Here is a 27,967-nt window from a genome sequence, read left to right on the forward strand (position 1 = left end):
TCCACTTAAATTAATGGAGCAACATTACTGAACCACTTTAGTATCTCAGTGTTAATCGGGCCTTGTGCCTACATTTTCAAACCTGATTAGTGATTTGGAGAACCTCAGTTTTGGAGTGTCCACACTGACACACATTGAAAGACCTGATTTGAAGAGCGTAGGGGCTCAGCTCATTCTGAAAAAAACAGGCCCCTTTACATTGCCCCAGGTTGAGTGCCCAGTGACTTTTCAAAAATTTAGGCCCAATCTGGTTAAAGTACTTTTACATCTTTTTCAGCTCCACATGTGACAACTCTCATGAATAAACTAACTAAAAGGGGGAGGGGAAGAAACAACTAAAGATATTTATTGCCGTAAATAAAAAAAAGTTAACCAAAACCTTTTATTGATACATTCTTGGACAATATCACAGGATCGAGAGAGAATGGAAAGGGGGGAGGAGTTTGCCAGAAAGATTGTTTTCACTAATTGGCACATAAGCAGCAAGATTAATGAAATTACTTATTACAAACAGTATAAAACATACATGCGTTTTTTTTTTTTTAAGTCCTCATCACACTGGTCAATCATGGTGGGCATCAACAAAGAAAAACCTTAAGACATGTAAAAGCCATATTCCTTCTTCCAAATATTGTAAGAATAATTGAAATTATTGCAAAATAGTCATATATCTTAACTAAAATAACAAAATAGAACACAAATACAAATATCAAACAAATTATTAACATGTACTATAAAATACATTACTGGCATGCATTCCACATATCAAGACCTCTATTAAAACCAAGCAATATCCTTCTTGCTTCCTCTGCAGCCCATCAGACTTATGAAAGGCAGGGGCTCACTTCGCCAGCACAGTTTTTGGTCTTTAAATAACTTTTTGTTGTTGTTGTTGTTGAATTTAAAAAAAAATATGGATTGCAGTGATACAATAATAATTATACAAGTCATGTACATAGTTCTTTTAAAGCCTCAGATTTGTTTTTAATGTGCTAACATCTGAGAGAATAGATCTTCAATGCAATTGTGCATTCAAAACAAACAGTGAATCTTTGAAACAACATGGATGGAAATATGCAAAATTCCTCACAAACTGTACAGAAATTTCAAAAACTTGCAGTCTAGAAGTACATATAAAGACAGAATTAGCCCCTGTAAAGTCACTGTCGCTAAATGCAGTTCACCCATAAAGAGCTGGGTACTCATGTATTCGAGCTGGGTATTCAGTTTTCATACTTCCCATACATAGAGAAGGTCCAAGGTCACAGCCCACAGTGCCAGTGACTTATTAAGCCAAGAATAATTAAGGATATTTCATATAGCAGCTGTTCAGAACGCTTGGTCCTCTGACATTGGTCTCCATATTAACTGCCTGGCCTTTAAGCTTCTCCAGTGGTGGATACATTCCAGGTCAGGGAGAGGCATATGGCAGTTTGGGTGACTGAATGGATGAAAATCTTCATCCTTCCTCAACTCTGTCTGAAGAAATGGACTAGATAACCAGGTTATTATAACTGACATACTTCTTTTTTGCAGCAGGGCCTGAAAGAAAGGAGGAAGATGGAAAAAAGTCACTGACCTGGAAATCTGAAACTGTCCTTAAAAAGGCCTACTATTATCCCCTAATTAGACGACACAGTGATGAGAGAAGATAAGCAGATGGTGACCCCTTTGCACTGATATCTTTACCTGGCAACTACTTCCTCTTAGAAGACATCAGTTTATTAATATTAATCTAAGAAGATTACTGATTAGATCAATTTAAGTGGTGTTCCCAGTTCTGAATATAACAAACAAAATTACCATAAATTGATTTTTCATAGTTTTGCAGTCTCTGTGTCTTTGCAGCATGGAGACACAAGGACTAGATTCCATTAAGGGTTTTTTGTTTTTATGTTTTACGGTAACACATTCTCTTCCTTCTTAACTCTCACAGACTTGTACACTTTAAGGCCGGAAGGGACCATCGTGATCATCCCATCTGATCTCCTGCACTTTGTGGGCCATAGGACCTCACCCACACAATCCTGTAATAGACCCATAACAGAAGGCAGGAGCTGGGGCGGCTCTAGACATTTTGCCGCCCCAAGCACAGCGACATGCCGCAGGGGACGCTCTGCTGGTTGCCAGTCCTGCAGCTGTGGTGGACCTCCCACAGGCGTGCTGTGGCTCCATTTTTCTTTTCTCTTGATATCCCAAAAGTTTAAAATTCATGTTTATAATCCTGCTTACAAACTGATGCAGTTATTAACTATCATTATTTGATAATTGTGTTCTTTGAGCAACTTGAATTTAACACAAAACATCAGAAAGGTGTATCATAAAAGACGTGCACAGAAAGTAGCACAACACGCAAGTAAAAATGAGCTTTGATGCATCCTCCTGAGAAGAGTTAAACTTGCAAAATGTACACAAAAGACACAAGGCCTGAGTTTCTGGGATATTTAATATTTGCTGCTCCCTTTGATGTCAAATACAATTGTGTGTGCTTAGCACCTAGAAAAATCAGGAGCCATTGCAATACTGAAGCTATTTAAAAGCTAGCACTTAGAAAAAGTCATTAATATCTGCTCTTCAAAAAGAGTTAGATCACATTTATAAACATTTATATTTATAAAACTAATTATTGTCAGAAATGCCCGTCTCCACATATACCCACATCCTTTGTAGATAGCTTTGTGCATCTTCACAAAAGAATACAAACTGCCACATGTTTTTTAGTCATATAAGCCTAAATAGCTGGGGAAAGGTCCTCAGTTTGCATATATGATAGTTTACCCCTGAGAATCCACTCCCGGTGTGTTTAATCAAGCTAAATTGGGAGGACTATTAATTCTTTCCTCAAACTTTGGTATAATGGATTCATGAGTTGCCAAACACCATGGTTTGGCGACTGTGATATTTTGTTCTCATAAGGAAGGTTTTCACCAACAACACAGACTGTTTCAAGAATATAATGTTCAAGGATGCAACCAAATAAATAGTCTTGTAAAAATGCTCATTTTCTTCACTGGCTACTTCCTGAACTGCTCAGATCATGAGAAATAAGGAAACAATTTTACATTTAGGTATTTTTAACAGTGTCATTTAACAATCTTGAATATAACTTCACCATTTTACATTATTATTCTAAATCTACATTTAGTCACTTCCAGATTCACTGTAAGTGTCAAAGAAATCTATTCAATCCAACCCAGGAAAAGCTAAGAACACCTTCAACAACATCTCTGGGAGTGGAGGGTGCTCAACATTTCAGAGGATGCATTGTACCTTGACAAATAAGGCCAAATGGGGGAGAGTAACAATTAATGGGTTAAACAATTTTATTCGTAGAAGATTTACATAGTAATTACCTGTATTATGATGTAACACACACTTTGGCTTTGTATCACTACATTTTCAGGATTTCAAAGAGCTGTAGAGAGTTTATTGCATTTATACCAATAAAGAGATGGAGATTTAGATAAACTTAAATCTTGGTCCGTAAATTGTCATCCCTTTCCAAAGCCTTCAGACTTTTTCCTCTCCCACCAATGAAATAATTATTTTCTCTGCAGTTGAAGCTTTGCTGTGACTGGTTATCCTCCAATATCAGCCTAAATATCTCATTTGTCATTTTTCAGCCTGCCTAAGCATCAGTATCAATCAAATACACCAACACCAAGTGAGCTCAAATAAAAATAAGTTTTTGTCAGTATATATTTCTGTTTGCTCACATTGACAAGATAGAATACAACAGTGAAATCATAGATCATGAGGTTCTCTTTAGTACATATTTGCCCCGTTATATTTTAACAAAATAATGCTTTTCTACAGTTGACAAATACAACATAACTGATCCGGATAAAATAATATCCCAAGAATCAGGGCCGCCCAGAGGATTCAGGGGGCCTGGGGCAAAGCGGGGCAGCTGTGGCGCTTGTACTCACTCGGCGGTGGTCCAGGTCTTCAGCAGCACTTCAGCGGCAGGGGGCTGGGGGGCCTTCAGTCGCTCCGCGTCTTTGGCAGCACTGAAGGCCCCTCCACTGAAATGCTGCCGAAGACCCGGACTGCCCCCGGGCCAGGATTTACGGTTCCTCTGCGGGGCCTGGGGCAAATTGCCCCCCCGGGCGGCCCTGCCAAGAACAGCTATTTATTTCTTAAATTCTGTTGGGGAGGAAAAGGAATTTCTCTTGATCCATCAATTTTAAGGCCAGAGGGATTAGTGGATACCTCCTGTATAGTATAGGCCTTACAATTTCACCCAGTTACCTCTGTAATGAGCCCAATAATTTGTGTTTGAGTAAAGTATATCTTCCAGAAAGGCATCGAGTCTTGATTTCAAGACTTTAGAGATGGAGAATTTACCACTTTCCTTGTAAGTGATTTACTATTGCTATCTCAGCTTTTCAATGTTTTGGGGAATTAGAATGATGAAGCAGGTAGCGATAAAATTTTCTCAAAGAAAGAAATGTCCATGCATAGAAAGTGTGCAAAAAAACCCCTCAGCATCTACCAACAGTTACCATGCTTTAATCTGAGATACCGGAATATTCCCCTGTACTTAGAATGGAAAATAAGTAGAGTATCAAAGATACTGTGCTATGCTGATTGTTCGTAAGTGGCGGCATTCTAATGGCAAATACTGACTCTCCTGTGTGTAACTATATGTCTTTCCATCTGTAATCTAATATACTTTCACACTATATACTATGACATTTTTAAAAACAACATTAAAATGATGTTTTTCAGGTTGAGAGTTGAGAACTCATAAGATAGGAAATGCCAGATTTACAGTTGCCCATCCAATATTAATTTGCCCCTCCCGCCTTTGGGTGTACTCATGATGATACCGTTTTAAATTACATTATGAACTATATTTTTTTCCCAAGGGGACTCTTGCTTCATTCTGAATGCAGGATGGTTCATGGTACCTCACTGAGCATCTATTCAAAACAAAAACAAAAACATTCAAATGAACTAAATAAACTACACATTACAATTTCCTGTGTAAAGTGCTATCACTAGAGAACTGGGCTCCATCCAGTCTTTAACTTAGATTTGCAGGTCCTGGTCCTAAGTTGGGACCTGGTGCACTGGGAACTATTGATCTACCTATCTGTTTATTTCTACTATTATGTTTCCGGCAGGAACCAGGTCTTTGTAGGTGTTTTTATTACACTCAGCCCTGATCCTGTTTGAGGCCTTTGGCCACTACCATAATATGAATATTAAATAAAATGTGTGCAAATTACTGGGGATTTCAATGTTCAGCTCAATTCACTTCATGAAGTAACAAATTACACACAAATACACACAAATGTATGAAGAATATCTATATGGACATAGCTCTCTTATCCTTTTTTCACTGATATAAATCATTATCTAGAAAAGTGGAACATTTGTGACTTTATAGACATCTGCTGATGCAAAAATCCCTTAAATTTAATAAGATAGGAACAACTGGTAAGCAAGGTCCTGAAAGTATAACGATATTTTAATGGCGTTGGATGTATGCAGACTGTTGCAAGTAATAAATTATATCTTTGGATTTGCCCTTCCAGCCTTGTAAGATTGAAGTGAAATAAAATTTACAGATAGTATATCAAATCTCTAATATATATAGATTGTTGGTGAACATGCAGAGATCAACAAACCATTAAAAACAGGGGTCTTGATTAAAGGATATGTACCCCATGAAAAGAATTCCTGCAAAATTATTCATCACAGAATAAAAGTATTAAAATACAGAAGTGCTTCGTTAATAGTGTTACTTTACAATTCTACAGCATCTTCTTTCCAAGGATCTCAAAATTCTTTCCAAATTGTAATGAATTAAACGTAAAACATTGAGAACAATTCTAAGCGTGGGTGGGTGGGTATGCATGTGCACACCATTCCTCCAGTTTACAGATGGAGAAACTTTGGCAGCGGTGTGTGAAACAAGTGATTCTTATTTCATTTCAGATAGGTATGTACCTATACCACAAACCTCACCTCAATTTGCCTACTTACTGATAACCTTAGCAGAGAAGATAAAAACTGCGTAGGCCATTTAGACTACTCTTTCATTCATAGCATGCCTGCAGTCTTCTGGATGAGAGCAATTATAACCTGTGCAACCAACAAAATGCTTGACCCATCATGTAAGTGAAAGGTGTACTTTAAATAGTAAATTTACTTTAAATATTGAAAATACCTTTTTGATTATCTGTAACAGAACAAGCAATGATAGAAAGTAAACTACTATTATATACATAGTACTCAAAAATGTATTACATATACCATTTAACCAAGAGGATCCCTGCTTGCTCCTTCTCTTTCCCATTGTCAGTTCTAGATCCTGGCAGTAGAGCAGCCCAAAGCATCTGGGAGCAGTAATTGCTGGGAAAGTCTTGCTCAGCCCCTGTAGCCGGAGCACGCTCAGTACAGACAGAATCTTTGCTGAATTTAAGCTACTAAAAACTAGCGTATGTGAACTGAGATTTTTCAGCTGCTCATACCTTGGTCTTATTTGGATAGTTTTTCATGGGAACCACAAAAGGCACATTTTCAAGCCTTGGTTCCAAAGAATGGACGTGCTAAAGTTGCTCGGTGAAACAGTTGTAAGAATTTTCTTTATTAATCTGGGCAAAACAATACTTTTCTCTAATCTCATTCTTGGAAATGGTTGAACTATTTTTGCTGAAACTTTCTAAAAGTCAGCCTGAGACAGGAAATCAGCATGGGATATTACCATCAGAACAGTTAGGGTTTGGCAAAGTTATAAACAAGTGAAAAGAGTGCCTTATAATGGAAAGTGTTGGACAACTTTAGCTATAGACAACACTGCCGGACTTCCCTGTAATAAAAGCTAACAAACGCTACAGGTTTAATTTCTTTCAGGCAGAAACAGGCATTCATTTTCAGTTATGTACTTTATTCCAGGAGCACTATAACAGATTCATGTTCCCTTCTCTGTCTAAAAAATCATTAAAACTTTGTTTCCCATTTGTTAAACATTGTCGAGTATCAAATGTGATGATTGTCCCTCCCCTAAAATGTCCAACTACAGTGCAGTTGGACTGGTTATCTTTTTTAGTCCCATCATACGGGATGTTCTTTACGAGTCATCTCCCTCAAAAGTGTTCTGCTCAATGTCATACACTCTCTTACACCACATGCTAATTAACATGTCTTCCTTTATGACATCCTATCACTTCTTGCTGGGTCAGCTTCTCTGTCTTTTTCCTTCACTTTTGATCTGTTGGCCTGTGTAACCCACTTGTCAGGACTGCACATTACAAGACCAAATCCTCTGAGCCTGCATACCTTCATTTCTTTTTGTTTATGGGTGTTACTTTTAGCATGTCTCTAACATGCACATTCCTCATCAGATCATTTTTTTCTGACTCCACTCATCCTTCTCAATATTTGCATTTCCGTGACACAGCTCTTTTGCTCATGTTTCTTCTGAGTGCCCAACGCTCAGCGCCGCTGGTGGACTGGTCATCTGGGTTGTAAAACGATATCTTCTTCCACTTTCAGTTGTTAGTTTTATTTGTATACCCTGTTTATTTATGTTTCCAAGGCACTTATTCTCCATATTTACTATCTGGGACACTGTACAAGATTGAAAGAAAAATCAAACCAAAACTGGAACCATCATAAAGTGAATCAAGTCAATTTCAATTGGGCAAAATAAGTTTCTGTGTATGTCTCTTTCCTCATTTACCCTAATTTTTAACTTAATCTTAACTATTTCTGTACTTTTCGATCACTGCTTTGAGTCTCAGCACTATTTTTTTCTTTAAACTATATCTTTCCACCATGAGTGATTCCCCCCTCCCTAGTTTTATTAATGGGTATTGTTGAAATGCTCTGTTGAATCATCTTGATATTGGTAAATGTATTCCATACCTTTTTAAAGTTCACTGAGTCATTTATGGGAAGATTTCTTGGTATTTTTACCATCTCACAACTGAAATATCATTAGAAGATTATTTTGGGGTGGGAGGGAATAATTTAATCACTAGATTTTATTTGTATCACCTTGTCTTCCTTTACTTAGAGGGTAAGAAATATGGAGCTCTGTCCTGTGATGAATCATCTGTTGTCTGATTGCAACGGGCAAGAGAATGAGGCCACACTTATTTTACTTGCCAATATTTTTCAAGTGTATAGTCTGTGCTATTACACAATGCTAAACCACTTTTATCAGCTAATCAGGTTTCAACTATAGCTCTCAACACTTTATCACTACTTCTACTTATAACCAAAAGGCAGAATGAGCCAAAAACAATCTCAAGCGAAATTGGGAAATCTGTGTTTTATTTCTACAGAGCAAAGAGAAAACAAGTGCATCCAATGTCCCAAAGAAAACCTAATTTGTGTTATAAGATGTAACACTTCAGAACAATGATTGACGTGATTTTAAAAGATTCAATTACAACATGCTTTGAAGTACATAGAGAGAGTCTGTTGTGGAACAACAGTAAAGCAGTCTGTGAGATTTACAGCTAATTTGATTGATGGTGTAATTTAGAAGCATTTTTGAGTGTAGAAAAAGCAAAAACAAATGCAGCAGCAGCAGATTCCTAATGCCACTGTGTTTATTCAGTTTGCTGAGATAGTTGCAGAACTCCAATTCTAATATGATTATTTTAAAGTACAGTGCTGTATTTTAAATTTGGACATTTGAAAGTCACTCTAAAGTACACCAGACATACAAGGAGATCACAGCAACAGGATTACAAACAGCTTTTCTAGTAAATGAAAGTAAAAGAGATGCCTGTTTAATGGGTGCTGTTTTATAAATTATATACTGGTATTTGGGATTAACCAAATACAATTTGCAGCAAAACCAATACCCCGGGCACATTACTTTTTACAGAAAATACTTTTCCTTTCAAATAAAGGACAATTATATTTTAAATAGTTTTACCTTGATATTGCTGTGTAGTAAAAAAGAGAAAATTAAAAGATCAGCAGTAGGAGTTACTAAAATGTCAACATTTTCCACTCATTGTTACACAGTCAACCACAGACACTCTTTATTCTAAACACAGGGGAGAAATTTCACTGGGTGCTAACTGTTGGCAATTGCTTTAATGTTCATCACTGAGCATGTGAAGGTGACTGCAAATATGTTATAGTATTGAACAGTACATATTCTGAGTAAATATTAATCTATTACTCTTTTTTTATTTTAAACTCTCATGATTTCTTAGCCAAATATCCCCAAATGTTTTCTGTGCTAGCCAAAGGTGCTGACTAAACGTTAGAGTGTTTTGTTTTAGACAAATCAATCTTTTTGTCCTGGTGGGCCTGTACTTTGCTATCCATTCTCATTTTACCCTGAACTTTACCTGACCCTATTGTGTTATCAATAAGCTGAATTTTAGCTGGATCTTAGCATGTTAGTAAATAACGGATTGTGTGTCATTTTACTGTAGCCCTTGACCCTTAGGGAAACGTGTCCAGTTACTGAGAAAAAACTACTTGTAACTGATATGGTATTTTCTGTGCTTAATAAAATAATCTATTGAAACACACACTTAATTTATAGATTATTTATATCATGATGACTTGGTTACAGATATCTTTTGGAATGATAAAAATGGATTGTTGAACAGCTGTTTTTGGCTTACCAATTACATAAGCAGATACCTTGAAAAGAAGTCCACAATCAATAATTCATTTTCTTTGTCTCTTTTCTGTTCACACACATAGTATATAAAGACAATGTAGTTATAGCAATGTCTTGAAATGGACAAAATGGTGTAACTGATAAAGATGCTCAAATTCTCTGTAATTGACAACATGGACAAGGAATATGTGGCATAGCATGTCTGATCTATAATCAAAATAACAGCTCTTAGTTCTTAGCCATTCATCCATCCATTAATGTTTTGCTAATTATGGTTACATATTGTCCCAGTAGTGATAATTTAATTACAAATACCATTGGCTTATTAATTCAAAATAAGATCAAGCATGAGAAAGATTTTTCTTTGTTCTAAACTAGTATATAAAAGAGTTCTAGGAAGTTAGTCAGAAGTGAACTAAAATATACTGCCATCATTTCTCTAGTTCCAGGGATCAGTATGTATGTTTCCTTTTTGTATTCTGTATAGTTCAGTATTAAGTGCTGCATGACTTTTCTTAACTAACTCCACTGAAGTTTTATTTAAGTATTTGACATCCTGACTTACTGAATCTGGACTCCCGACAATACCATTCAGTGCGAAAACAATGAAGAATTACTGAAATATGGTCCCCCATCACATGGTTTTCTCTTAAATTAGAGAACCCCATAAAATAAGACTCATTCTGAAAGAGTGAAGACTCCACTAAACGCTTTTTGCAATGCTAAATATTGATAGTTTGGTCCAAACCAAAAAGATTTGGATCCAAAGAACCCAGATTTTGTGGCAATTTTGATCTGTGCCCAAATTTCACCATGCCACTATCCTAAATCTCTCTCTGCACACAAAAATTAACCTAGAAAATTCAATTCTTCATTGAAATGCTTGTTTGCCAAATGTCAAGACTAAAATCAAACACTGAATGATAGAACAGTGGAATAACAGTCTTGCTTTTAGTGGAGACTACAGCGTGACCTTACCTATAGAGTGGATACTGAGGCCTTCTTAATAGTGGATTGAATAAAAAATCTCATATCTCAGCTCTGGAGAAGCTTGGCTATATTCTGTGGCCAAGCCCATGTCTATTAAATATATATTCATAGACTTGAACTTGGGTTTTTCCTGCTTGTGGCGCTACACAGGTGTTTCTATTACTGCCACATATATTTTGCTTCCTTTCCCACTCTGCATGAGCTCAGTTCAGTATAATTTGCAGAGGCAGAACCTGTACCATTGTAACAACAATACAAAATCAAACTGTTGCAATACAATCTTTCAACCCATAAAGTAATTTAGTTCTAAAATGCATTCTATAGGACTTGAATGAATAGTGCTTAACGGTTTGATTTTGTATTGTTATTTCTTGCTATATGTTAGCATAATTTTCTTCTTATTAAGGAGCAATAGTGGCTTCAAACTCAGAGTTAAAACACAAAAGTGACATTCTAGCCATCTAGCCACACCTAGTTACATAAGAAAACAATTCATAACACATTGGACATGTTGTCATGGTATAATGCACAGCCACCTATGTTATATAAGTATGAGGCCAAACGCCACATGTTTCTAGCAACTCAGTTAGTACTATTGTTACAACAGAACACACCACCAGGAGTCTTACTGTATTTATAAAATGTGTGTTTCTTTCTTCCTTTTTCTGTTTTGCCTCATTTGCCAAAAGAAAGTGTGGGAGGCCAGCTAGAATCACAATAGATTCTACTTGTCAGTGTGCAAGGTGTCCAGGAAGAAAATTTGTACACATTTTCGAGTACTCCAAATAGGTGCACTGTAATGTCTACCTGAGAGATCCCAGCTCACAAAGTTGCTACTTCCAAGAGAGAGAAGAGATTCAACTCACCTTTATTTCCTATATAAAATATGAAAAGTTTGTTAAGAAAAGTATTTTTGGATTTGAGGCTTTAAGATAATGCATATTTCCCATAATGCCCCATAAGAGACAATGCAATGTAGGTTTATTTACACCTATATAAATCCACTGTATACAAGAATGCTAGTAGCCCATATCAATATAGAGAATTTTAAAAATCAGTAATATTAACTGATCTTAATAAATGCATATGGCAAGATTTTGAATCTTGAGTGCCTACAGCTAAATGTTTAACACTTAAATAGTTATCTAATTTTCAGGGTTGCTGAAGACCTCAGTTTCCACTCTGGCCCGTGTGCTTTAAGAGGTGCTAAGCACTTTTGAAAATCAGTCCATTTATTTAGTTGCCTATCTATTGATTTAGATATGTAACAGATATCCAACTCTAAACATGCTGGCCTATATATTTAGTACGAAAATATACACCACCAAAATATGTAAACTCATTTCTTGACCCGAATACAGAAGAGTGAACACACAACAAATCTGGATCTAAACTGAACTGACTCTGGTCTGGCATGGTTATTTCTAAATATTGAATATGGATATGACTGGAAGTAGAGTGGGTTGGTATTAATCACTTGCACAAGGTTAAGTTTATAAACAAACAAACCATTGAAGTACACAGCAGTAATGCAGAATTTCTATGATAATGAACCTCCACATTTACACATAAGAGCTACATTTTGCTTTCAGACTGTCCCCACTCAGTTGACTTTAATGGAGTGTGTTGACTTTTATGGGGTGGCATGCACTGTAACAGTTGTACATTGGTTTTGCATTTACCATTCTGGAGAGCTGACTTAAAATCCTAACTCAGGTCATATGTGAAAATTAGTTTGCATGTGTTACCAGTGGAAACTGGGCTAAGACATTACATTTTGACATGGGTAGCAATATCTGCTCAAGGAGTTGTTGCGTAGACCAACAGAAATGCCAGAAGGTATTATTATTATTAAGATATATAATACTGGCATGGAAGCAAGGCACAACTAGCATATATCACATGCTTGTGATTGGCAATAATCATTACTTTTGGTCTGTAGTTCTTCTGAACATTAAATTTACATACAATTTGAAAATAAACAAAAAGCCTCAGTTTTGCTTTGTTTTCAGATGCAGCTAAACAACAGTGAGGTGGCGAGATTTTTACAAGCAAGCTGAAATGGGCCTTTTGCTAACTAGAATTTGATTCTCTGATGAGCCAATTTGGAGAAGCCATAATAATAAAGATCTCCACAAAATCCTACAAGTTCACCATCATGATGTTTATCTTAAGGAGATGATCATATATCAGTAGTCAACTTTTCTCACTTTCACTTTGAGCTATCAGTTGTCCTCTTAGTTGCATTCCATCCCTCTCCACCATTGCCCAGAGATTTGTTGTCTGTCCCCTCCCCCCAGAAAGATATTGGCCTTTCACTTTCACAAGAAAGTATCTACTGTTTCACTAATGGGGTCTATTTTAGGATATACTTCACATGCCACTGGACAGACCAACCTAATAGAAAAGTCTTCTCTTCAATTTTATGCACATTTTTTACTTTTTCCAATCCTAAAGAGAAAAGATTTACAGTGCAAAAGATGAATTTTATTACAGCCTACAGGCATCTCAAGCTATTAAAAGTATGAACCATGATTCTCTTAGTATTTCTGACATTGGCGAGAGCCCCATCATTGCTATGACTACGAATTTGAAACTCCAGCCCTTACGCCTGACACTTAATGTTGTAGATTACTTGTACTAGATTCAGGAGCAAATGAAGCTGCTTCTTGTATCAAATGCTGAGAAGGCCACAGTTACACCTGGTTAGCCCTGTGGATTAGTGATTGGAAAATTGTGATATTCATTTTAACAGTAATGTTGATGACTCTTCCTGTTTTTCTTTACTTTTTTTGTCAGGGTGGGTGGATGCATGTTAGAGAGAGAGAGAGATGATAATGGGGTCCTGAAATGCTCTCCTAATGTTTATTCTAATCCTACAAATTCAAAAACTTAAAATGCTAATGCTTTGGCTTTAATATTTAAATAGAAACATTTTTTACTGCTCATACTACGTCATCATATTTTCAAATCTACACTCTTTTCTCATTATGGAAGTATGTCAGTGGCTTTTCCAGTACATAAATGCCTGAACTAGGATTATCTGTAAATGTGGTAGTGGTTTTTGTTTTGTTTTTTTGGTTAATTGTGTGTTTCTGTAACCACAGTCTGAAGCGAGTGTTGGCTTTTAAGGATATCAGTGTACAGAACCTCATGCTTTAATAATTAAATATAAATATATTAAGCTACAAATAAAATATCACCAAAAATGGTGTTTTTCCTTAAATTGCTTTATGGCCGTCTCCTCTCACCAATTACACATTAGCTGGCATGGCTCCTTGTCATTCGTGGTAAAACAGAAACAATTAGCAACTCAACACTAAACACAGTCAGAAATAGCAGTGCTGTCCTAGTTGCCTTGGAGGTTTATCAACAGATCAGAACTTGCAACAGGGAATCAGAAAGTTGCTAAAAAATGGTTTCTTTTCCCTGATTTCTAATTAATCTAGTGCATAAATACCATAAGAATAAGCTGATGCCAAGTTCAGTGGCAACAGCAGCTTTCTTTCTTTTTTTTTTTAATTACAGCGCCAACACATTTTGCCCTGAGAACTGTTAGCTGAATTATCCCTCCTTACATCACGTTGTAGTCCCATTTGTCTTTGCTTTCTGGGTTTTGCTATGCATACACGGAACTGGCGTGTAGATAACAGCCTAACACATGAGCCTGAGCACTGTCCCAAGTGCAGCTCATAAAAATGGGAATATAAAGATAATATAGTATTTTCAATTAAACCAGTGGCAATACATTGAGTTCTTGTGACACTATAAAAGGAATAGCACTGACTTGAAATAAACAGAGTGTGGGCAATCACTGAATTAATTCCCCTTAACACCTGTATTCCAATTCATGGCCTCTTCCATGCATGCATAGTCTCCTCAATATGCAGATCTTGTGATATGCATAAAGGAGATGTAGCTCATATGAAGTTAGCTCAGATTTCTCTTTTGGAACAAAATATAACAGTTTCCATTCCACTCTTCTGGCCAGTATTTTTCACTGAGGACCTAATCCAATAAAATCCATACGCAGGGAGAGAGGCAGCCTTTGTTCTCTGTCTTTTATACAGGTTTCCATGATGTGGAGCTGGATAGAGCTTTTGTTAAATATAGTCCTTAAACTCTCAATCCAACAAAGCACTTCAGCATGTGTTTACTTTTAAACATATGAGAGTAGTATGAGAGTAAGCCATAATGTTTAAATGATTTGCTAGACCAGGGCCTAACTGAACAGTGTATATTTTGTATTCTTTTTTTAAAAAAAAAAAACATGAGACTATAGAATTTTTTGTGGGGAAGTTACATGTGAAAACATTTCAAAGCAAGTATCCCACTGACATGCACAGAATGACACTGCATGGATTCCTTACTCTAGCTGGGATCACTGGGTTGGTATTTCCTAGACTTAGCCAAAGTCCCTCCTAAGGTAGGGAAGAGACTGTAGGAGGAAAGTGATTAAAAGAGCAGGTTGTAAGACTGTGCATGCAATACTTCAACATTGTTTATAAAAAAGGGTTTACAAATTAGAATTAAACAGAAAATCATGGGCCGGCTCCTCAGGTGGGTTAAGGTGTAGCTCTACTCACTCCATTTAATGAAAGAGGCTAAGTTATGGGTCAGACTTTGTGTGTGTTATTAACAACCAAATATTTCCTATCACGGAATCAATTTTCTCTGATTAGACATTGTTAATATTCTTTGGTTATGTTTGCTACTGTCATCTCACCTGACTATACCCCACTTATTTTAAAGAAATAAAGCAGGTAGAGAAGAAGTGTGAGTTTATACATGTATGAAGGGCATTCTGGATATTATAATAATGGAGTGGGGGAGAGACATGTAACAAGGGAGGCATGAGGGTTGATTATTGTTTTAAAAGGTCAGGAAATTGCAGACACCGTAATTAAATGCTGATGAAAGGCTGTGAGTCCCGTGTAAGGATGAGGGACAAGGCATGAGGGAGATAATGGAGTTATGACATTATAGCAGCAGATTTAGAATTCCACATGGATTTCAAGAGACACAAACCCACTCTTTTTATTCCAGCTTCCCAAGGTACAAAACAAAGTGTGGCTTGTTAATAGTGTGATGCTTTTTACATTTCATGTGAATAGGTATCCAAGCTATAAGGTCCTAAATTGTCATTTCAAATAGGATCAAATTAAGTAGCTATAGACCTGGCGTAGAAAGCTGTGAGGGACTAAAATGGCATAAAAGAAGAAAGAGTTCCAGGTTGCCTAGTAACTGCTACCTTTTCAGTGTATTATATGAACGGAGTCTTGATATTTTTGAATTTTTGGTATTTCTTCTTGTAATATGGGAGAGATTTGCCATTTCACTGTGCAACAAATTAAGCTACTTGATGTAGTGTAAGGACCACAAGACTATGCCATAGGACTGAGAGATTAACCTTTGCTGCCAGCAATGAGAAGTACAGACCAAGACTGAATGGCTCAGACCCTTGTGCCACTAGTAATACTCTTTCACCACAACGTTGCTTGTTCTGATTTACTCCAGGGCAGTAGTTAATAGCTGTTCACTGGCACGAGTGAGATGGATTGGTGGTATCACCAATGACTTCATTTCCACAGGAAAGTCACTGGTGAACTAAACTACTCTTTCATGACTAAAGGTGGTCTTTTTAGAGCAGCTTTAAGGCTCTTTGGCAAGGCAACTTTGACAAAGTTTGCACTGTCCCTGTTCTCATCTATGGATAGAGAACTTCAGCCTTACATATGCACTACATTTTTTGAATTCATTTGCATTCTTTCTTTCAGCGGCAATTCAATGGCAGGTCCTTCCCTCCAAGAGGGACTGAGGGACCAGCCGGACATCCCACCCCTCTCCGTCGGCCGCCCCAAGCATCTGCTTGCTGCACTAGTGCTTGGAGTCGGCCCTGGTTCAGATGAACAGGCAGCTTCTTGAATGGTTTAAAAACATCCAGCCATAAGGTTGCCAAAGCCATCTCTCCATTTACAGTCCTGCTGGTAATTCTTCAAGCTCACCCCATTGATCGGTTTCAACTGTTTTCCTACTGCAGATGTGTGAAGTTGTTTGTAACTTTAAGTCATCACAATCTGTGTTCAGCCAGAATTCTATCAATTTTCCAGGACTAGTAGTGCTGAAATAAAGGCAGATTCTCAAATTTCTTCCTTGACTTTAACTGGAAGGTTGTCATTATAGTTTAACTATAAATTGGCTCCTGTAACTTGCACCTGTGTTTTAATGGCCCTTATGGGGCTTTGATTTTGCACAGTTGCACAGATACAGATCCATCCCCAGCTTTGACTCCTCTCTCCTCTGGCTCACCCATGCCTTATCTGTGCTCTGGTAGGGCTGTTGCAGTGATGGTGCATAGTCAGTAGCTGCGCCTGGATGCCGGAGTCTCCTGCCCTGTCTATATTCCTTTGGGGGCCTTCAGACCTGTGTTACATTGCTATGATTAATAAAGCTTCAGATGTATAGAGCCGGTAACAGAAAAAGCTGCTTGTTCAGAGTAATAATCAAGATTTATTTCAAGACAATCTTCTAGAAGACAGGTCAATCCTTTCCTGACTACAGTTCTCCACTTAGTTTGCTTACGTGCAACGTGTGTATTTAAGTGATCACTGAGTCTGCCTCTACATGGCATGTAGACCTGCCGTTTTCATTTTGTGTTTCACATAATGGCGACGTGCCTTTACACACCATTATAACAACAAACAGAACAGCCATTATCATTCTGCAGATCTAATTTGCAGAGCCTCAGCCTACTGAAATAAAATGAGTCAACTGGGCTTCTATAGTGTTTAGACGGCTATATATTAGGTCTCCCCTTTCATTCACTGTTGGGAATAATGCAATTTTGGAGACATTCATTTAAGATCCTTCTGTAGAGAGAACATTAAAATCTACTTACATGCTAAACTGATATTTGCCTTCTCAGCTAGAGTTGGTTGCAGAGAACTTTAGCACTATGGTAGAGATTATGAGTTTCTCTTTTTTTATTCGATATTGAAAGAGAGCCACTGAAGGAGTTGCACCTGCTTTTTAAATTCAGTACAGATTTTCCGCCTTCATCTTGATATTAATTTAATGTATTTTCTAGCTGTGTTGTTTATTTAAACTGAGCTGCTGCAGGTTGCCCCTCCAAAAAAATGAAACATAGCAACCCTTTAGGAAAATCTGTACAAATCTGTTAAATGCAATTTGAATGTTTCGCACCTGTGTTATACCAGAGGTGAATTTTATACCCAAGAAATTACTGAAGGGTCATTTGAAATTTTGATTTATCTTTGTTGAGTCTGATGGATGTGTGAGTACTTGAGTACTGAAAAACAGTATTCACAAACATTTGTTTGAACAGCTGTGAACTTCAACCATGTTTGTGCACCTTTTTATTCACTAATACAGAATGTTCACATATAGCTGATTTTGTTCACACAACTGTTTGGGGGAAAGGTCATTCTCTGAATAAATACCATATGAGCATTTTCGTGCAGGTGAGAATTCATATTCTAAAAAGAATGTTTGTTATTCAATATACTCCTGTTTGAAAAAAAGATCAACCAGGAAACAGCAACAACTCTATCTGATTTATGCAACCAATTAGACTGTTCAAATAAAAAATGGTGCATATAGACAGAGCAAACAGTTCACAAACAATCCATATGCTGATGTTTCTTCATGTACACTGTTCAAACAATTAGGAAAAACCAAGATGTGAATAAAAATACCAAATTCTTTGTCAGATAATCCACAAATAGAAAAAAAAAGCTAACTGCTTCAGATAACTTCATACCAATAAGACTAGCTCCAACAGATTGGAATTTTGCCTCTTGTGAACGTTACTGAGATAATAGAAGTTTGGAGGCAGCATACTCCGGGATGTATTCCTTGTAATTCTCACATGTATGTTAGTAATTCATTAGTATGAAGAACAGGCGTACTTGTGGTACCTTAGAGACTAACAAATTTATTTCAGCATAACCTTTCGTGGGCTACAGCTCACTTTCAGCCCACAAAAGCTTATGCTGAAATAAATTTGTTAGTCTCTAAGGTGCCACACGTACTCCTGTTCTTTTTGCGGATACAGACTAACACGGCTGCTACTCTGAAACCTGTCATTAGTATGAGTGTCTAATTCTCAGTCTCTGTCTGCTTAAAGATTATGCAGAAAAATGCATCTTCAGTTCCCAGGCTAGATTCACTACAGGGATTGTGTTGCTATTTAATACAATAATAAGCTTATATACGAGAGAATAGGTGAGACACTAATTCCCCCTCTGACTCCTTTACACCATGTAAAAGGGCAGATACCCTAACAGCATTGTTTCAGGCTGTGGAAGGATGTCCTGGCACAGTCACTGTGGAAGAAAACCCTATGGCTCCTGTCATAAACAGACAGTAAAGGGTTAAGAAGTTCACCTAGCTTAGCTGATACCTGCCAGAGGAACCAGTGCGGGGGGACAAGATTTTTCAAGAGGAAGGAGGGAAGTTTTTCCTTTGTTTGTTCATTAAGTTCTGTGCTGGAGTGAAAAAATCAAGGAATCAACCAGGGTAGTGAGTATTAGAGAAGGAATGAATTAGCTTATGTTTATTTCCTTTTGTGACTTTGTCTTTTTGCTTTACAGGGATAATCTAATTGGGTTTTCTTTTGTGTAACTAAGGTTTTTGCCCAGGGAAACTATGCAAAACACATCCTCTGTGTTTTGAATCTGTCGTCTGTGAGAGCAGCTTGTATGCTAGTCTCTCAGAGGTATTTCTTTTACCTCTTTTCCTTAATTAAAATCTTCTTTTTAAGAACTTGATTGACTTTTGTCCTTGTTTTAAATATCCAAGGGGTTTGGACAGGTGTTCACCAGGAAATCGGTGGAGAAGTCTCTCAAGGTTACCCAGGGAAGGGTTACAGTACCTGGGAGGGAGAGAGTTTTTTGGGGGGTGGGGTGGGGAAGACAGAGTTTCCCAAATGACTCAAACAGGTGTTTTAAACAATTTGGGTGGTGGCAGCAACCAGATCTAAGCTGGTAATTAAGCTTAGGGGTTCTCATGCAGGTCCCCACATCTGTATCTAAAGTTCAGAGTTGGGGTGAAACCTATGACAGCTCCCTTCTGATGACTCTTCTAGGGGACATGTCAGGAAGGGGATAGGCTGCAGCAGGCAGCACTGCAGAGATTCTGGCCAGCACTGTGGTCCATACAACAGGTCGGGAGAAACTGAAAGAACTAAAGCTGTTTAAGGCCCCCTAGCCACTGGGATGCAAGTTCTGTGCTGTGCCAAATCTCACACAGAGAGCTCGCCTACCTATAAGGCACCTTCAAAACACAGAGTCCCTGCTGCAAAGAACATATAATCTAAAAACACAAAGCCAAGTTCTCTGCTTTTACAACTCCATTGACTTTTTGACTTTCCACTGACAACACACAAACACAAAGGCATTTATACCTAAATATAAATGATATATGTCTCTTACCCTTCAGCAAAGGGTATAACCTCAAACTATGTGCAGGAAAGGTAGAAAGAATAGTAAGCTAATATGGTTCCATCAGGAGCTCTTTCATGACCAGAAAATGAGAAAAAGAATCCTACAGAAAGTGGAAACAAGGGTGAATTGCTGAGGAGTACCACAAAGAAAAATAGCACAAGAACGTAGGAACAAAACTCAGAAAAGCTAAGGCACAAAATGAGTTACACCTAGCAAGGGACATAAAATGCAATGGAAAAGATCCTTTAAATACATTAGGAACAGGAGAAAGAGGAAGGGAAGTGTAGGTCCTCTACTTAGCAGGGAAGGAGAGCTACTATTTGATGACATGAAGAAGGCTGAAGAGTTTAATGCATATTCTGCTTCAGTTTTCACTAAAAAGATTAATGGTGACCAAATACTTAACATAACTAATATTTACATGGAATGGAAATCAAAGTAGGAAAAAACTGGTTAAATAATATTTAGATAAATTAGATGTATCTAAGTTGGCAGGGTCTGATGAAATTCATTTTGAGACACTTAAGGAACTAGCTGAAACAATCTCTGAACTATTAGCAATGATCTTCAAGAACTCATGGAAGATGGGTGAGGTTCTACAGGACTGGAGAAGGGCAAACATAGTACCTATTTTTAATGAGGACCCATGGAATTATAGGCTAGTCAGCCTAACTTCAATACCTGGAAATATACTTATTAAACTATCAATTTATAACCTAGAGGGATATAAAAAATAGCCAACATGGATTTGTCAAGAACAAATCATACCAAACCAACCTAATTTCCTTCTTTAACAGTGTTATTGGGCTAATGGTTAGGGGGAAAGAGTAGTTGCAATATATCTTGAATTTAGTAAGGCTTTTGGCACAGTTCCACATGACATTCTCATAAGGCAAACTAGGGAAATGTGGTCTAGATGAAATTACTGTAAGGTGGGTACACAACTGATTGAAAGATCACACTCAAATCATAGTTATCAACGGTTCACTGGCAAACTGTGGGGGTATCTAGTAAGGTCCCACGAGAGTCACTTCTGGGTCTAGTACTGTTCAATATTTTCATTAATTACTTGGATGATGGAATGGATACTATGCATATAAAATTTCCAGGTGATACCCAAGCTGAGTGGGGTTGCAAGCACTTTGGAGGACAGGATTAGAATTCAAAATGACCTTGACAAATTGGACAATTGGTTTGAATTCAATAAGATGAAATTCAATACAGATGAGTGCAAAGTGCTTTACTTAGGCAAGAAAAATCAAATACAAAAATGACACTAATATGAAGCCCTATATTCTGTGACTCTAAAGTGAGGTGGTTTATGGTCCAGAGGTCTGAATAAAGGGCTGAGATGCAGGATGTCCATCCTGTCTAAACTGATGATTCACTGCATGGCAACGGGCAAGTCATTTAACATCTTTATGGCTCAGCTGTAAAATTGATATAACCTTTATGTGCTAACTTGCCTCGGGGGGGTCTTTGTAGTGAGGATTAATTAATGTGTAGATAGTAACGAAATGTAAGGCTAAAGTATTAGTGTTGCCAAACAACGTCCAGCAAGATATCTCCTACATTCTATTACTGCTATATTACTTTATATGCTATATTATCTGGAACTGTTTCTGGTACAGTTTTTAACTGTTCGGATCTTGCTTAAAGATCTGCTGACATTCAGCAGATGATTTAGTTCACTTCAATTGTTTTAATAATTTACCAAATTCATAAGGAAAATTGTCATTTACAATTAATAACTGTATTCACATGTATATGTAATATATTCTGCATGGTATAAAATGCAGCATATATATAATAAGCACACTCAAAATATATGTTGATATGTCAGTCATTTCACATGAATATGTCTATCACTTTTTAAGTATTTCTTGACTTATCCATGGTTAAATTTTACCCACCTGGCTTTCTTATTAAGTCCTTTTAGAAATGGATATTTATCATGTCTTCTGTTGTACAACCTCTAAGCAAACTCAGACTGCATATCTAGTGAAGTACATTATATAACTGTTCTTGAAGTGAGCCTGATACCCAGGGGACTAGTAAAATACCGCATGGAACAGTGTGAGTGCCATAAGTAACAATTACAAATATCCACAGTAATGGTTTCTTTTAACTGGGATTTCTTTGAAGTTCCCAAAAGGATTTAATAGGAAGCAGAAGTATAACCTTGTCTGATCCCCAGAGCATCTTGGGATTTGAAGTAGGCTTTTTCTTTAAACTAAGTCTATTTTTTATAATTTTTTTAGCTTATAGGACAAATTTAAAGCAGCAGCTCTCATCGGATGACCATGTTTTCAAACTTTTCCAGCTACTGCATATTTCTTACTGTACTTTTTTTAAAAAAAATAGCAAGGACCATATATCCAATACAAAATTAGAAAAAACAATAAAAAGGCATTTTCTTGGGTAAATGGCATTCAAAATTAAGATATTAGCTTTTCTGATGAGAGTTGCCACCAACTTGGAAACAGAATTTAGCAACAACACTGCACTAAAGCTAAGGGGATAAAAGGCACAATGACAACTAATTGGTATTGCTCAAACAACATGATGGCATTTTAGGAGATGTATTGGGTAAGCCCGATTCATGTTCTACCCATAGGCCTTCAATGATACTGCATGAAGCTAAATATTCAGTTCACCTCCTTTAAACAAACATATTTTGGGGCCAAATCTTCGTTCCTTCAAGTCAAAGTCAAATCAACCATTAACTTCAATGGAACCAGCATTTGGCTCTTACACACATTTGAACACTCTAGATATAAACATAACTTATATTGATCTAACAATAATTCAGGTGAGTGATTGTATCATTAGAATCCCTTATGGGAGCTCTCAAGGGCTAACGCTAACAACCTGGGTTAAATGTTGAATGTCAAAGAACCTTAGATCCCACTCCAAAGAGTTTAATCGAAAGAAATTTGAATTGAAGAATTTAGGTCTAAGAGAATAGTGAAAATGGGGTAAAGAAAACTCTCAGTAGTAGATAATATAGAGGAAGCAACTATGCTGGAGAGGAGTTGCCACTCCTATACAAAGCCATCAGTGAAATCCTGGTTCACTGAAGTCAACGGCAAATTTCCCATTGACTTCAATGAGGCCAGATTTTTCACTGCATGAGTCCAAAGGAAGGATAGGCAGTCTCTCATAAAGATCACAATAAAACTGCAGTAGATTGGGCTGGGAGAAACAAAGAGAGGAGAGAAAAAGATTTGCAGTGGGTTTTTATGACAACAAGCATTGGTGGAATTAACTTTAAAAGTGAAAAAATAGAGTCGCTACTGTAATTGTTAAAATAAGTTTTGTGGGTTTACTAATATTTTGACAAAACAATAAGCAAAACACTTGCATAAATGTGTGTCTTTTTTAATCTTAGTACTTCATAACCACTCTGAAGTGGTTGTTGATGTCTTTTCTGTACTGTAAGCAGACTATGAACCATTTGTAGTGAATGTATACGTTATTATGCCATCTGGAATATGCTAATGTCTGACTGACTCTTTATAACTTTATACACAACTAACCAATGCACTGTAAAGACTCAGTGGGACATAAGCACAGTACAGCTGGTATCCATTAATGTACATAATCCCTAAAATAATGTAAAATCCACTTACAGCACAGAAGAGACATCAATCACTATCATGAGGGAGTTTGCTTGATTAAAATCACTGAACATTTCTTTACAAATGGTTTAGCTATGTCCAGATCATTTTTATTATTACATGGACATCCGTTAATATAAAGTAAATGCATATATGATGGTTGTCAAACTATTTAGGAGACCACTTACTTTAAATTAAATGCAGGTATTAGCCTGCTGGAACTATTTAATAAACATTTCTAATGAAACTCTCAATTCTTGTAATAAAGGATTTTCTAGGGGAGTGAACAGAAACACGAGATCTTCATTGCACATAGGATGATAGCAACATATATTGGATCAATAAATAATCTGAAATGAACTGTGTGCTGATATTAACATGAAAGGGCTTGATAGGCCTTTTTTATATGCAGCTCTTTCAATAAAGGACTGTACTTGTTTGCCATGCTACAGTGTCAACCATTCTTAAAAATCACTAAAAAAAATTACGAGGCTAAATTCTGAAACCTAGCATAGGGCGTTTACATATTTACCAGTGCCTAGATTGTCCTCTTAGGCCCTTGCATAAGGGGCATTGAGCCACCATATGTGCAGCACCAGGAGTCACAATTATTCCCCTTCTGCTCCAGGGAGGAAGTAACTTACTCTAGCCACTGAAAGGGTGCAGTTTAGCTCTGCCACTGATCCAGATATCTTCACTAGAATTTATTTTTTCCTTCTATGTATTATTTCCCCGAAATGCTATGTTCCGGTATTTTGTTTCCCCGTTTTAATTCCATCCATGTATTGCGATGATGGTTCTATCCACTTCGTTCTGGTTTAGGGTTTTCTAATTGTGTCCATCCTTATTGTATCTAAGAGCTCTCTGTTCCATTTTCAGCTCTATAATATACACAAAATAACTTAATATATTCTTCATTGACTGTTCATAATCCTAAACCTTCTATAAGTCAGAGGACATGATCCATTTGTTTAAACCTGTTGAAACCTGTATTATTTCTATACTATTCACTGATACATTTGGTGGCATTATTGTTACTAATTACTTACTTTATACTAGCATGTAAAGGCCCCAAAATGTGATTGGGTATGGCTTTGTAAGGCACTGTACAAACACATAGTGAAAGAGAAATGTTGCCTTGACAACCCTAAAAAAGCCAGAAAGACAAAGGGTGGGAAGGGAAACAAAGGCATAAGAAAAGGGAGATGAAAGTGACCTGCCCAAGTCACACAGCTCATCAGTGGCAGAGGCCAGGAATAGAACCAGTGTTTCCTGAATCCCAGTCCAATGCACTGAACACACTAGCTTTTAATATAGCATCTGTACACTCACACACTTTTCTAGCTGTACTTTCATCTAAACCATTTATTCACACAGTGACATGGATCACACCTTTGTCAAGATCAAGTAACAACAATAAAATTGAATGACAGAAATACAAAATGACTCCACTGCTAATTCTCGTGCGACTCTTCCTCATTTATAACCTACATCACCTTTAGTAATTAGAATCTGCCCTTACTTACCTAACCAGTATTTTATTAATTCAATGACAATGCTTTCTGCACCATGCTTATTATTCTTCTCTGTTCTCTACTCTTCAACTTTGCTATACACTCATTCAAAATCTAAGCAGATTATAGCCCCTGCATCACTCAAATCTGCTATAATGATTTGCAATTTTTTATCTATATAACACCATAAGTGAGCTGGGAGTTTTGCAGGCAATGAAATACTGTAGTATTGCCTTAAAGAGGTTAGAATGTAAGTAACAACAAGGCCTGAAAAGAGAAGGCAACACAAAGAGAGATTAGGTGGAGAAAGGTTACAGCTATAAAATCATGCAGTTGTTATTCATACACACATCCTGAGGGATATGCAGAATAGTAGTTGTTGCTGTTTTCAAATCTTTAAAAATAACAAGAGAAGACCAAAGTTCTTAGTGTTTAAAAAGTATCAAAGACTTCCTGGGCTCTCTTAATTCCACCTATTTTGGGGGTTATTCCCTCAGATCAGTAGGGAATCATGCGCAGGGCTGGCTCCAGGCACCAGTGTAGGAAGCAGGTGCTTGGGGTGGCCAATGGAAAGGGGCAGCATGTCCAGGTCTTCAGCGGCAATTCGGCGACAGGTCCCTCAGTCCTTCTCAGAGGGAAGGACCGGCCGCCAAAGAATGAACCAGCACGGTAGAGCAGCCGCTGAAGTGCCGCCAATCACAGCTTTATCTTTTTTTTTTTTTCCTCTTTGCCGCTTGGGGCAGCAAAAAAGCTGGAGCCGGCCCTGATCATGTGCTTAAATTAAACATTGAACTCAAGTGTTTTACTGGCTTATGGCCAGAGTGTTCAGCACCTTGTAGGACTGAGACTTTGGTGAGCAGGATTTGGGCATAACTAGATCCAGAATTGCTAAGTGTAGCCAGCTTTGGAGTGGAGAGTGGATGTGCACAAAGTCTTTAGGGTTCATGTTTTCAAGCTTTTATCTACAACCAGGAGGGCTAGAAATTTATTTTAAAAAAAATAAATGCTAAGATTCTCATGCAAACACTGGACTTCAGAATTTGGAATTTTCATGAAGCATCAAATATTGCAAGAGTCAGCTATGCTGAATCACACTGGCTTCAGTGCAGTTATTCCTAAATTATGCTCATTTAAATTCGCTCAGTCAAGACTTCTGTGTCTTCTTTACAGCACATAGAAAATATCACAGCACTGGACGCATCATAAAAGTTTTCCATCAGTGTGGGCTATTTTTTCCCATACATCATTAGCCATCTGATGTAGGTATTATTCCACAAAGTCAGTAAACACATTCCCCTTGAGATGAAGGAAATAAGAATGAAAAGTATATTTTCTTTTGTTTATTTGAATGAGAGGCACATTTTGGCATAGATCTCATTTTCCATCTAGTGCACCATCTCAAGTACTGACATCAAAGTCATATCTCCCTAACACAAGGGAGAAGAAATACTATTTTATGTTTGAGAGTTCTATTCTAACCACACTGGGTAGTAATTTCACTTTTATAGCATCTCATTGATAACAGCAAACTATAGTGGCTTATGCACAAGCAAGTAATAAATTAAATATGAACTATTCTGGAAAAGTCCTATAAAACTCAATACAAAACATCAAACTTTCCATTTTTAAGCCATTCCATAGAAGTAAATAGAGAATTATATCCTAAATATAGCCCAATGGAAAAGATATTATTCTTCATTAAGTATATGTGTGCAATCTTAGGCCCACTGAAGTTAATAGCAAAACTTCCAGAGACATTTGTGGAACCAGGATTTCACCCTATAGCGTTTTAGAGCAATTTCTATAGATCTCCATTAGTTTCTATAGTTTTTTATATATGTTATGGAATCTTATTAGTTTCCTCCCTATTTCTACAGAACTTTTCTATATGGGAAACTAGAGAAGAAATATATTTTAGTGTCTATTCCGCTGCTTTTCAAATGTTCTGCCATAACGAACTCAGTGCCAACAGTGTCCTATTTTCATAGCCCAGAAAATGGATCATAAACAGAGGGTCTAGATTCTACTCTTACTTAAGTGGTTGTGAATGAATATCTCCAAGAAGACTGCCGAGTAGACCTCATACATAATTAGGAGGATGCAAAACTTCACTTCACAGTGGGAGCAGGGTTAGTCCCTTGATGGGGGCTGATGAAGTTTCTTGCAGCATCTGCCCATAGCACAGGTAATATATTCTCTAGGGAATATTTTTATATATCCAATAATATCCTCTTAATCAGCAGTTTAATATTGACCCACGAGACATGAGTTTAACAGTGGGACACACCAGCCTTGGAAAGAATCATGTGTAACTACAGAGCTGTTCAAAGACTGCAAAATATGGTTTGTGGTTCAAACACGCTTGGTCTCCCTGATTGTTTCATGAACAGTGAACCCTTGTACAAATGGACATGGGTATTTGCATGCCCATATGACATTGGACATGGGTATTTGCATGCAAAATACTTGCCATTCATTATTCCTAAAAGCTTGTCTACATGGTGTTCTATTTCATAGCAAAGGGGTGTACCTCTTAGGCTGCATTTCATACACTAAGTGGCCTACATGGACCCTCTTGTGCACTAGGGAACTTTTAGCGTATGCCAGCAGGGTCCACACAGGCCAGTTAGTGGACACCACATTAGGATGTTCTGGAATGTACACCCCTCTTGAGCAGACCAATGGACAGTGTAGACAAACCCTTAGTAAGTCCAATGGTGAGCAAAAATAATGGCAGAAGCCTCAGGCACCCAATTCTAGAGCAGAAATACT

General features: G+C 37.3%; 1 protein-coding gene across 3 annotated transcripts in view; it reads right to left on the reverse strand.

The window, feature by feature from the left end:
* Positions 1 to 399: 399 nt before the first annotated feature.
* GRM7 (glutamate metabotropic receptor 7) overlaps positions 400 to 27,967 on the reverse strand; it is a 553,977-nt gene continuing 526,409 nt past the window's right edge. Inside the window, exon 9 of one of the 3 annotated variants that reach the window (XM_032784200.2) lies at positions 400 to 1,542. In XM_032784200.2, the coding sequence (XP_032640091.1) occupies positions 1,330 to 1,542 (213 nt within the window). In that variant the 3' untranslated portion in view covers positions 400 to 1,329. The remainder of the gene's footprint in view (positions 1,543 to 27,967) is intronic. The other 2 variants (XM_032784198.2, XM_032784197.2) reach the window with 2 other exon arrangements.

Source organism: Chelonoidis abingdonii, chromosome 17 (genome assembly GCF_003597395.2).
Source record: "Chelonoidis abingdonii isolate Lonesome George chromosome 17, CheloAbing_2.0, whole genome shotgun sequence".
Classification (NCBI taxonomy): Eukaryota; Metazoa; Chordata; order Testudines; family Testudinidae; genus Chelonoidis; species Chelonoidis abingdonii.